The sequence below is a fragment of the Taudactylus pleione genome, unplaced genomic scaffold (assembly GCF_031769625.1).
Source record: "Taudactylus pleione unplaced genomic scaffold, aTauple2 ptg000018l, whole genome shotgun sequence".
In the NCBI taxonomy this organism is placed as follows: domain Eukaryota; kingdom Metazoa; phylum Chordata; class Amphibia; order Anura; family Myobatrachidae; genus Taudactylus; species Taudactylus pleione.
The window spans coordinates 20,026,456-20,039,691 of record NW_028284420.1 but is presented as its reverse complement, the minus strand read 5'-3'; the positions used below and the strand labels follow the sequence as shown (position 1 = coordinate 20,039,691).

General features: G+C 46.9%; 1 protein-coding gene across 1 annotated transcript in view; it reads right to left on the bottom strand.

Moving 5' to 3' along the window:
* COL20A1 (collagen type XX alpha 1 chain) overlaps positions 1-13,236 on the bottom strand; it is a 206,761-nt gene that overhangs the window by 62,914 nt on the left and 130,611 nt on the right. The window contains exon 24 of the mRNA XM_088442024.1: positions 11,194-11,352. Coding sequence (XP_088298150.1) covers positions 11,194-11,352 — 159 coding nt within the window. The remainder of the gene's footprint in view (positions 1-11,193; positions 11,353-13,236) is intronic.

The window sequence follows — 13,236 nt, the reverse complement described above, 5'->3', positions numbered from 1 at the left end:
ATTCTGCTTTGGTCCCTTTAGACTGATTTAGTGGTTTATTCACTTATGAGAATAATAATAAAATAGCTGAGTACAGGTTGTTCAGATATTCTTGTCAAATATAATTGCATGTAACATTCTTATACTGACAGGTCAGCATGTAAATTTGCCTTCTCTATTCTTTATTTTTGTCCTCTTTCTTCATTTTTCATTTAGCAAAGTATATAATCCTCCATTAACTATAAGTACTATAGATCATTTTTTTCTCTTTCAGTAGATAAATATTTATATACAGATAATTTCTCTTGTCATGTATCAAGCTTTGCATTGTTTCTCAAAAAAAACTTTTTTTTTTATGTATACTCTAAACAGTAGTATTTTGAGTTTTTTTCTTTTTTTTGTTTATAGTTTGGTGAGGGGTCACGTGACTTTGTCATCTGGCGTGGCAGGCTGGTCCTGCGACGATGATGTCAGACTATAGCGCCGCTGACCGGGGGTGCCTGCGTCTCGTGCACTGAGGCCCTGATTCAGACCCGGACGCTCTGACAGAATTTTAGAGTGGCCTCCAGGTAGGGTCTCGTGGCCGCAAGCCCTGGAGTGCTTTCGGCTCTATTAGAGCCGAAAGCACTCCCACTGACATCATTTGTGATGTCAGTGGGGCCGGCCCCAGACGGTAGGCATTCCCATGGGAACGCCTCCGTCTGGCCAGCCACGCCCCCGGCACGCCCACCAAAGGGGGTGTGCTGTGACTCACCATCGACAGCACGCCCCCTTTGTAGCGAGACCCATAGCGATGGCCTGCCTGTCGCTATCCGGGTCTCGCGCATGACGGAGCCGCCTCCGCGCACTGGCCTAACATCGACCCGCTTGCGAGCGGGTCTGAATTAGGCCCTGAGGGTGATATCCTTATAAAGTTGGTAAGTGTACATTGTTCTTTTCATTCTGATGACGCATTAAATAAGCACTGAAACGTTATTTCATGTTTGAGTGAAGAATCTTTTGCTGCTATGAGTATATATATCTTTGCATGCTGTGAAAACGTTACCAAGACGAAACGTGTCAGCTGCTGTGTAGGAGACTAGGTTATCGGGTGTGTAACCTACGTGATAATGATATTAATGTATCTCAGTATGATCCAGATTGGCAAATATCAGAACTGTTTTTTATTTAGCCTTGTTCTTTGTACTTGCTAAGTGAATTCAGACAAGTGTGAGCTAATGAATATGAACTAAGCCTGGATGGTTTATTTCACACCCTAAATATATATATTCACAGAATGGTTGAGAAAACAACATTATTTATTCTAAATATCATAGCGCGTAGTACTATTTTGCTTTGTGAGATATAGCTACATAAATTGTTCACTGAAGTGCCAAAAGTCATGGGATAGATGCTTAGTATCATGTAGGACACTCCTCTAGCGCTGGCGAAGTGCAGGAACTCAATGGGGCATCGATCCCACAAGTGAGTGGAAGTCCTCTGCTGAGATGTTGACTCATGCCATCTGTATATCTTCCCATAGCTCCTTGATATTTGTAGGTGCAGGATCTTGGGTGTAAATAGACCTCTCCACCATGTCCCATAAAGGCTCAATTAGGTTCATGTTGGATGAACATGGTGGCCACACCATTCGTCAGAACTGTTCAGAATGCTCCTCGAAGCAATTCTGGACAACTTTGGACCAGTGACATGGTACATTATCCTGCTGGAATATTTAATTGTTGTGGTGGTACACAAAGTCCATAAAGGGCTGTAAATGGTCATAAAGCAATGCAAAGTGACGTGTTCAAGCAGACCAGCAGACCCAATCCGTGCCATGTGAACACCATAATTAAACCACCACCAGTCTGCACATTGCCTTGTTGGCAACTGGGGTCCATGACTTCATGGGGTCTGTGCCACAACCGAACCCTACCATCAGCTCGAAACAACTGGAACCATGATTCATTAGGACCATGCCACATGTTACTACGCAACGAGTTCAAGTGAGGCACTGTGTCCGGTGTCATGGTGTTAACAGTTGCACTCTGGTGGGTCTTCTGCTCCCATATCCCATGGAAGCTAAAGAACGCTGCACTGGCCAGTTGGAAATGTGCCTGGTACCTGGCATTAAATGTGGATGTGATTTGAGCTAGTGTCGCTAGTCTGTTACCACGGATAATTATGGCAAGACGCCACTGGTCATGATCATTAAGCACCCGTAGTTGGTCGCTGCGCTGTCCATGAGGTATTCCTGGTACACACTTGACACCATAGATCGAGGAATGTTAAATGTCCGCACAACTTCGGAAATGGAATGTTCTATCTATCGGGCACCCACTATCTTGCCACTTCGAACGCCAATAATTCACACTGCTTTGTCATGAGCGACCTAGCCGGTGTTCAAACTGACTCAAAAGATGTCAGATTACAACTGATGCAAAAGTGCCGGACGCACAGCTGTATGTCAGCTTTGCGCGGCGGTAACAGCCGTGCACCCGACACTTTAGTTGGAGAGTGCCGGTTACCGCACCTTAACACCCAGGTTAAGTCATGAGGAACAGCATTCTCAGACTTACCTGCTTCCCGACCAGGCAAACAGCGCGTTGAATTGAATAGCTGTAGGAGCTGCCTCCAGCGGCTATTCAACATCACACTGAATTGAATTCTGCCCATTGTGGTTTTTATGTATAGTTTGTAGTGGTTTATAGAATATTTTATATTTAGTTTTATTATTTTGTGTGCTGAGAGAGTCTTTTTAAATTGTAATTTACATTTAATGTTGTCATAGTTCCTAGGTGCGCTGATTAATTTAGCTACTATCCATCAGTAAATATTTATAAATATGTCAATAAAAACTTTTTTTGAGGGTTTGCAATCTTGATAGTGCATGAAAACACAATGCAATTAATAGCTACTTTGTTTAAAACATGTATAAAAGATTAAATAAGATCCTGTGCAGCTGTCAACTTCGCCACTATGGTGGGAATTGTTTAGTGTCAAATACAGTACAGGTGCGTACACACGGTATGATATCGTTCATATTGTTCATTTTTATGCAGTGAACGACCAATGATGCACGTTACCACATGAACGATAACGATATCTATGATCATCCGTACATGCAGGCCAACTTGCACGATATTGTCATCTTTGCCTGTTCAGAGATGTGGCAGGATGACTTCACTGGAAGATCTCTTTGAAAGATATCTTTATAGTCGTTGATGGTACAGATTGTACCGTCAGGGGCACCGAGAGGGGGGAGGGATACAGATTACCCGGGCCCGGGCTTCCTGAGGGGCCCCCCCCTCACAGCAGCCCATCACACAGCGTGTGCCGTGTGCTGAGGTGCAGTGGGTGACTGCTCGTGGCTGCTGAGCAGCAGCCACAGCAGTCTCCTATGCCTGTGCGGGGGAGCGATCACACTTTGCACCGGGCTGAGGGGGATCAGAGCACCCCCCCCCTCCCCAGCGCTTCACGCCACTGCAAATCTTTTTTTTTTTTCGGGAAGGGGGTACGTGGTCACGCCTCCTGTGATTAGGCCACGCCCCCTGTTACCCAGGCCCGCCGCTGCTCTTGGCGGGCCTGTGTACCGTGTGTATGCAGCTTAAGTTCTGAGATGATGTTTTAACCTGATGATATGGTACTTTGTGCCTTTCTTTAATGCATTGGGTCCTAAGTTGACTTGTCCTTGTACAAGTCTTAATTTTTGCCTTAATAAAAATCTCTCTTTTTAGATGCAGGTTTTTTGTCATATCAATGGTAAAAACTGTCTCCCAAGGCAGAGAAACATCCAGCAAGATTTTATGACATAAAACATATAGTGAAACACTCTATGAGAGCTGTCAGTATTTATTCTATAACAACAGATTTATGAAGATTAAGTATATACTGTCACCTTATTTCAGAAATGATATCTTTTCTCAATTTACGGAACCATGTATGTGAGAATTTAAGGTAAAAAAACATACTAGTAATGTAGCTGTGACAGACTAATCACTGAAACGATTTGATCTTTGCTACATATTAAGAGCCTGATTCTGAGTAGCATGCAATGCAGATATTCACTCAAATGGTCGATGTTTTTCAACTGCGCATGCATCTAAATCGCAAAAAAAACGCACAGCGTACCATGGTGTAGTATGCGCAGAGTGGCAATAGCCAGTGCCAGATTAATGTCCACATGGGCCTGGAGCTGAAATTTATGAAGGGCCTAATGTGTGTCGCCAGGGCGGTGTGACCAGTGTTGTGTGGGTGTGGTCTACACAGGTGTTGTGGCCTGTGCTCCTGAGTGCCGCCTTAGTTTGCCTCATGTATGTATATCTTTATATATATATATATATATATATATAATGTATATATACACACACAGTATATACGCACACATGGTGGAAGCTAGGCTTTCTGTCACCTGAGGCAAAGACTCAGCTTGGCATCCCCACCCATTGGATAGTAGTCACTTCACTGCTTGAATACAGACGTCAGCATTGTAACTGTAATCTAATACCTCTTTTCCACTGCCCAAAATACCTTGGTTATTGCCGTGTCAACCCGGGCAGCGGCTCAGAGGAAAAGGGTCCTAGGAGGCTGTAATCTCTCTCTGCCCAGTGACAGCTGTCACAGACAGCCTCCCAAATGACTGCCCCCACCAGGAAGGACCCCCTCCCCTGGTGCCCGGTTCGCTCCGGTCCGGCATTCAGGGTGGAGTTGTCCGGGACTTAGTGATGACGTCATCGCCAAGCGCCAGCACAGCACCCGGGTGCAGTGTGAACGGAATCGACCAGGTCAACACCGTAATGGAGAAGGAGTAAATCCCGCATCTGACCCGGCTTGGAACCGTGTTCCAAATCCCGTGTCAGACCCAGGATTTTTGTTGGAAAAGGGGTATAAGTTCCTAGTGCATAACCAGAACTACTTCTGCTAATAGAGTACAAATTTAGAGGGATATGCTTAAAAATAAACTAATATAACACTAAGGGGTCTATTTACTAAGCTGTGTTAGGAGATAAAGTGAAGTGTGATAAGGTACCAGCCAATCAGCTCCTAACTGCCATGTCACAGGTTGTGTTTGAAAAATGGCAGGTAGGAGCTGGTTGTCTGGTACCTTATCACCGTTCACTTTATCTCCTAACACAGCTTAGTAAATAGACCCCTAAATAGGTAAATTATGAGTAGTTTATCAAATGATGTAGGGGCTTACTTTTCAAATAATATTTGGAGGATATTCCCCGAATACACTAGTTTTTGGGAACTACCCCAAACTATTAAGGATCCCTTGAATGTATGAGGGTTCTTCGATTTCCGACAGCAGCTGCAGCCCCCATATGTTTCTATGGGGCTGTGAAGCTGTCAGATGAACCTTTCACATTTCGGAGCTTGCCCCGATAGGATAACGGCATCTCCAGATGGCGTTATCCTATAGTAGCCTATGGCCAAAAATTACAGGGAGAGGCCACCTCAGAAATGGCCTCCGCACATGCGTGGTCTGCTGACAGTGCATGCGCAGGACGTCCCGGATATAGAAGGGAAATTATTCATTTTGCGATCATTTCCCTTCTTTACACATCTCAGGGACGAGCTCCTTTTGGAGCCCCTGTTCCTGCAGGTGATTTTTTTGTACATTTGGGGGAAAGTTCATTTCTTATTGCCGCAAATAGTGGCGATAAGAAATTCTAATTATTGGGTCTGAAACCTGATATGCCCCATAGAAATAATTGTAGATCTTATAGTTAAATAAAAATTAGAAATGTATGTTGTGATGGCCTGATACTGGTATACAAATTACACACTTACGACACAACATATAAGATTCATACAAAATAGTCAAATTAAAAAAATTAAAATATAGTTAAAAAAAGGAAAAGTCCACACACTCAGCCACTCAATAGGATTAGGCAGTGTAGACAGTGCTTAGAAGCTCCTGTAGGACCCTGTTAGTGAATTATACCCTTCTCACAGGTCCCTAATGTATATGTAAAGTGCTCTGTAACTCTGGGCCTGATTCAGAGCCGCTCGTAAGCGGCCGCTCGTTCGTTCCGAGCGATGTTCGCACATCTGCGCATGCGTATGGGTTGTAATACGCATGCGCGAACCAGTCAGTGCTGTCGGAAATCGTGTGCTCGCAAAATAGCGAATGCCTGCTAATTTGAGTGACAGGGTGAGGCATATGTGGGTGGTAACAGGGGAAGGTGCTTGAAAACGGGGAGTGGAATTCCGAACGCAGGCGTGCCAAAAGGTCAAAACGGGCGTTTTAAGGGTGTGCATAATTAACAAAGCAGCGTCATCGACCACATCAGTTGGTTGTCTTTTAGTCTGAACTGCTCGCATGATTGCGGTAGGAAAATGCAACCACAAGAATAGCGAGCAGTTCATACGCCTTTCGATGTACTCGATTAATCTTATACATAGCGGAGATGACGTATGATGCGAGTGGCCAGGGGGCGTTTTTAACAAAATAACGACCACATGTTTTGTTCGCTCGTTCAGACATGGAGGCGTCAACAGACCGCAAAGAGCGAACAGTCACTTTAAATAGCCAGCCCCTTTTTCTGAACGAGCGAGCGCAAATAGCGTCCGGCTCTGAATCAGGCCCTCTGGCCCTGATTCAGACCCGGACGCTCTGACAGAACGCTCGCTCTGAATCAGGGCCGGCCTTCTTGTTTTTTAGAGCGGCCTCCTGGCTGCTCGCATAGCTGTGGGTAACCACCCACAGCTATAGCGAGCGGCCAGGAAGATGGTCGCGATGGTCAAGACCATTGCGACCATCGGGCTTGCGATGAGACCCTTGTGGTAGGGTCTCATTCATCGCAAGCCCCAGAGAGCTTTTGGCTCTAACAGAGCCGGAAGCTCTCCACTGACATCACTCGTGATGTCAGTGGGGCCGCCCCCAAATGGCAAGCATTCCCTCGGGAACGCCTCCGTTTGGGCAGCCACCCCCCACGGCCCACCCACCAAACGGGGGAGTATTCACTCAACATCGACAGCTCGCCCCCTTTGGTGCGAGACCTGGAGTGACGGATTACCCATCGCTAGCCAGGTCTCGCGCATGTGCACGACGGAGCCAGCTCCGTCGTGCGCATGCGCTGTGGGCCACCATCAACCCGCTGCAGCCATTTTCCCGGTGACCAGCGCATCCTCTATAGACTCTGGGCGCACTCTAGTGCCCAGAGTCTATAACTCCGGCACTGGCCGCGCACAGCTCAGTGCGCTGCCGGACAGAGAGGAGGGGACCCATGTCGGAGACTGCACACAGGCCCCCTCCTCTCTAGAAACGCCCCTGGGTCCAGGTCACCACCCCCACTCGGTCTCCCAAACGCCACAGTATGGGACTGAGTGACCACGCAGGACTTGTTCTGCACATGCACACACCCACAAACATCCTAGATGTACATAAACCAATGGGACTCTGTATATCTCTGAATGTTCTTAAAACACAATATGCTGCCTGCATTACAGACAACTACAAGGAATACAACGAAGTACAGTAAGTAAAAATCGGTTGTACCACTGACTCACCCCTCCTGGGTTGCAGAGTTACTGTACAATGCTGTACTTGGTCCAGGCTCCAGGAACTGCTGCTCCCAGATGGTTTTGCCAGAAAAAAACCAGGGGACCAGGGGGCTCCCACACTAGTGGCACATTTTCCAGGAGACCAGGGGAGGAGCTTAGCGAGACCAAGGCATAGCAGCACACTGAGGACACAGTGTCGTATGCCGGAGGCGGAGCTTACTGTGGCCAGGGGGCGGAGCTTACCTCGATAAGTGGGTGGAGCTTAGAGTGACAAGGTGGCTCCCCTGCTGTGGGAAAGGACTTCGGAAAGGCCAGGGACGGATCTTAGGGCAACCAGGAGGCAGCGTTTACCGCGACCAGGTGGCTCCTACACTAATGATACAAGTTTGGGGGCGGGGCTTAGCGCGAGTAGGGGGCGGGGCTTCGGTGGTCAATGCAGGGGGGGGGTATGGAGTGGACGATGCCTTTGCCGGTCTGGAGGATAATGTGCTGGGCTGCTGGTGGTGACAGGAAAAACTGTTTCTGTCACCACTGTTACTGTGCACTGCAGGGGATCCTGTGTGGGCCTATTTTCATGGGAGGCTTGGAGCTGAAGCTCCACCCGCCCCATTGTTAATCCGGCCCTGGCAATAGCGAATGAGACATGCTTTATCAGAAATGTACTGGAAATGTAATGAGCATTCCTGGGGGTACACTAGAAGAGTTGGGTATGGATTGCCGGAGTGCCGCTGGTCAGAATACCAACAGCGGCATCCCGACAGTCAGACTCCCGACACCCATCAGGAAACAAGGTAAGTCTAACCCTAACCCTCCCTCCCCAATGCCTAAGCCTAACCTCACCCACCCCCGCACCCTAACTCTTCCTCTCCGGTGCCTAAATCTTACCTCCCCCTCCCTGCTACCTAATCCTAATCCTCCCTCCCTGGTGCCTAACCCTAATCCTCCCCCTAATGCCTGACCCTAACCCCGCATCCTAACCCTCCCTAAACTGGCGATTCCCCCCCTACGGGATGCAGTCGGTCGGGATTCTGGTGCCAGGATCCCGACGCGGTCGGGATTTCGGCACCGGTATTTAGACCGTCGGCATCCCACACGCCGGGATGCCGACTACATCCCCAATAGAAGGTGGTTATTCCAGCACACATCATTTTAGTTTCGCTTAAATGCAGTAAAGGGCTTTTGGAGCAGTTTTCATAAAAAACTATTGCAAGACCTTTGAGTTGTTTATTTTTAGCAAGCAAATCACATTTCCCATACTTAATGGGAAATGTGATCTGCTCAGATTTACTAAAAATTAATTGTAAAAAAATATTGGAGAAAGCCCTGCAATAATAATGCCATCTTCAGCTTTATGCAGGCTTTTCCGCTTTGTGTTTCTAAACAGACCACAAGCTTATCATTTAAAAACAAAAAACAAAACATCACTAACCTATATCCAGTGACCGGTGATCTGTGCTTCGGTGAGGACCTCTGTGACTCCAGGCAGCAGGTCTCTGGGCTCCTGCACGGTAACCCCAGTCAGCTGCTCTATGCTGGCATCTCAGTTTACAGCATAGAGCAGCTGCCTGGAGTCCAGGAGCCCAGAGAGCAGCTGCCCGGAGTCCCAGAGAACCCCAACGGAACACGGCGGTTGCTGGGGGTGGTAGTTGGTGGCACATGCGCAGTCATACTGTCAGGGTATTTTTCACGAGAGGATACACAGGGACAGAGCTTTCTCACAAGCTCTGTCCCTACATGCGATGTTTGATACTATCCTTGTGATGTATTCAAATATTGCAATATGAATTTGGGCGATATCACAACCCAACTGCATCTTAAATGTGGATTGTGATAAATAGAACCAGTGCCTAAAGTGGTCCTAGAGAAGTGGCGGAACTCACACCCCCTTATGCAGTGCCCACAGTGGTATTGCCCCTTATGCAGAGCCCACAGTAGTGGTGCCCCTTATGCAGTGCCCCCAGGAGTGGTGCCCCTTATGCAGTGCCCCCTATGCAATGCCCCCATTATTAATGCCCTCAGTAGTAATGCCCACAGTGGTAATGTACCCTTTAGTAGTGACCCCAGTGGCAATGCCCCATTAGTAGTGCCCCTTACACAAAGAAACAAACACAATACTTACCTTAAGCTCCACTCCTGCGTCCACTGCCGTCCGTCTGCTCCTCTGAACTATGGGAGAGGAGCTGGAAGCCAGAGCTCAGGAGTGAAGTCCAGCCTATGGGTGCCGCTGTGGCGAAGGAGTCGGGCGCCCGCTGGTAACAAAATCTCAGCTGGTGCCCGGCAGCTCCCTGCAACGCCGGGCTGACATACTGGGTTAGGTGGGCTGGAGGATGGAACCAGTTCTGGCCCACTTTAACCCCTGAATAGAACCCTTAATCACTTACATTGGAGGCCATACTCTGTCGAAGAATGTGCATCTAGCATGGGGCTGGTGCAAGATTCGATGGTGTGACCAATGGTACCATCTAAAGATTTTTGCATCTAAAGACGCACAAAGTGGGCATCTCAGTCCTTGCACAGTCAGACTCAGGCTTGTACATCGGGGCAAAGGCTGATAATAGTATTAGCATAAAGTTGCAGGCACGACTACTGAAAAGAAGCTAAAGCAGTTGCAGCAGCATGTGATTTAGAATCAGCCCCTGTGAGTCTTATTTAGAGGAAGGAGCAAGTCCGGCAAATGTACACATTTACACTGGGACAAACTGTCGTGCAATGCAAGCGGTGTAAATGCAATTTTTGTTGAATGCATTTTTATTTCTGCACTATGATTTAGAGATGTAGAAGGATGTGCTACCCAAACAACTCTAAATCTGTCTGCATAGTCCAAGTATGTCTTTGCAGTGCATCATGGTTTTACCAATGCACAAAGTACACAGGGCCTGATTCAGCATGGATCGCAACTGCTATTACGCATGCAATCGGCCAATTGTTGTGTTCTGCGCATGCTCTGCGATCGGGACTATGCAGACCCATCGCAAAGTGATTGACAGGAAGTACCATTTGGGGGTGGTGACGGGGGGTGGTCGGCGAAACACAGACGTTTGAACAACGTTGCAGGGGCGTGCATAAATTATCCAATGCGATGTCATACGTAGCATGTGTACTCACTGAGTGTAACAAGGTTAGCAATTCCTGAGTAACGTCAGAGCTTGTGCAACTGTGCATGAGGCTGCGATTGTACTCAATGTTACCGATGGTTTTGCAGTATTGCTAAGTATTACAGATGTATGTAAGGTAAGGTGGGCGTCCTTATGTTGTGCTGCGATGGCATAGCGATCGCAGTGGATTAGCATATCTTCGTGATGTAATCGCTATTGCATTCGCATTTGCGATCCGTACTGAATCGGGCCCACAGTCTAGCTGTATATACCTTAACCCTAAGTGAAAGGATGAGTGCAGTGAATGGTGTATTCAGGCTCTCACCCAAAGTTAAATAATTGCAGTGTACTTAATTACATCCTCAAGGACCTGTCATCAGTCTGTGATTTCACAATTACTCATTCGTGCTCAACACAGATCAGGACCTAAATAACTGCAATCATCCTTAACCAAATACATAATTAGGGCCTGATCCTCTGTATAAACAATCATCATCAACAACTTCTAAACATGCACCTAGTTAATGTTCAGATAGTTTACAACTTATAACTAACATATTTACAGATAAGTGAAATGCAAAATAAGATCTAGACATGAGAGTAAATGGTGAGAAGATGAAGGAATACTCACTGCTGAGGATCCACTTCTTGGACCTCTGGTTCTTGTCAGTTTGCCCAGCATCTCAAAGCCCAGAGTGGTCACTTTCCCCATGGCTTTTATGGTCTTTTCTGCTACCAACTGACAGTCCACATAGAGCCGGGCACTCAATCTGTTTACTCTGATTTGTACCTAGACACAAGCAGACATGTTCTCATAAAGAAAAGGCTCCAGCCTATGATCATTGTTACCAATGTTTGGTGACTCAGAATGCCAGTGGCAAACGCAGGATTCCCAGAGGGGGGTTTCTAAATGCTTAATTTTAGAGTAAGTGTGGCCTGTCAATGAAGAGGGCAGAATTAGTACTTAACCAGCTTTAATAAGCGTCATACAAAGTATATTGTGTGTATTAATTCCAGCATATACAGGACCAGTGATCACAGTATGCCATTAGATGCGTCAGTAGGCCATCCTGCCTGAGCTGAATGTATTTATTTTAGATGTGGGCTCCATTCCAGACTATTGGAGCAAGTCCGGGAGCCTGGAAGCAGCAGAAGAACCTAGCACTGCCCTGGACATACTGTATATGTACATATTGGGCTCTATAGCAGTGCATCTCTAACAGTGCATGTTTTCCAGATCTTCTATTTGGTGCACAGGTTATTTATTACTGGCTGATACATGTTAAAAGATCCACAGGTGGTGCTAATTATTTCATTTGTGATACTGAGAAGAACATGCAGCACTAGTAACAAACTATTATATTACTATTTCTATTGTGGTCATGGTGTGGGCTGGGGAGGGGGGTTTCCAGGCAGACGGAAACCCCCCCTGCGTTTGCCTATGAATGCATATCAATAACTAAATAATCTAGAATGTTGAAGTATTTCACTGTTCTCTAGAAGCTATGCCTAGGTTGTGCTGCCTGCTCTTGCACTCCAGGAAAAGAAAATTAATTTTTGCCATAGATATTGTTTAGTCCTGTTTATTAAAGGGCAAGTATCGCATTGGGCCTCTCTGGGAATAACTTCCCTATCGAAAGACGAGTTAACAAAGACAATGGCGATATTTTATAAAATATTTATTTATTCACTTTTTTGTTAATGAAGCTGAAAGCAGAAGTTCAAGACCAGGTTTCCAGTGCAATATGCATGTGTGAACCAGCAAGGCCAGGTAATGCATGTGCAAGGCCGCCAAGAACCAAGGCTGGCCCCGGTAATAGTGGGCGTGGCCTAATATCGGGAGGCGTGGCCACGCCTCCTTGCCGGAAAAAAATTAAATAAAAAAGATTTGCAGCGCGCGTCGGGGAGGGGGGCGCTCTGAGCCCCCTCAGCCCAGCGCAAAGCCAGGGGGGGCGCGATCAGTGTGATCGCTCCCCCGCACAGGCATAGGAGACTGCTGTGGCTGCTGCTCAGCAGCCACGAGCAGTCTCCAACTGCAGCTCAGCACACGCTGTGTGCTGGGCTGCTGTGAGGGAGGGGGGGGCGGCATCGGACCCGGGCCCCCCAGGAAGCCCGGGCCCGGGTAATCTGTACCCGCTCCCCCCCCTCTCGGCGCCCCTGTGCATGTGCAGAGGGAACCAAGAATGAGCATCCTATTTGAGCAGCAGGGGATGGGAAGGGTGTTGCAATGCCCATATCGCCCCCATCCAGGCTCAAATTAGCAGAAAGAGTTTGTGCATATCTGTACTCGTGGCATCTCCTACACTATATCTACTCATAGAAAAGTTGTACTATGCTTTTCAGAGGACCTTGAGCTATTCAGAGAGGTATGACAATCCATATTATACTGTATATACACATGTTCCAAATGTTTATTTGGTAAGTGGGGGAAAAAATTTAAATTTTATGCTATTGCACCACCTTCTGGTTTACTACTGTGCTTTGGGTTAGAAAGATAAGTGCACCTTCATTTGATGATGTAGATTGCCTACATATAATGTACAGTATATGACATGCTCTTGGCTTTTATGTAAATGTTGATGATGTTGACTGGCATTTTAATGTAGAATCATAATTTTTAAATAATAATATTAAAAACCCGAAGTGTGGGAACTACAGGTCACAGCAAGCCTCC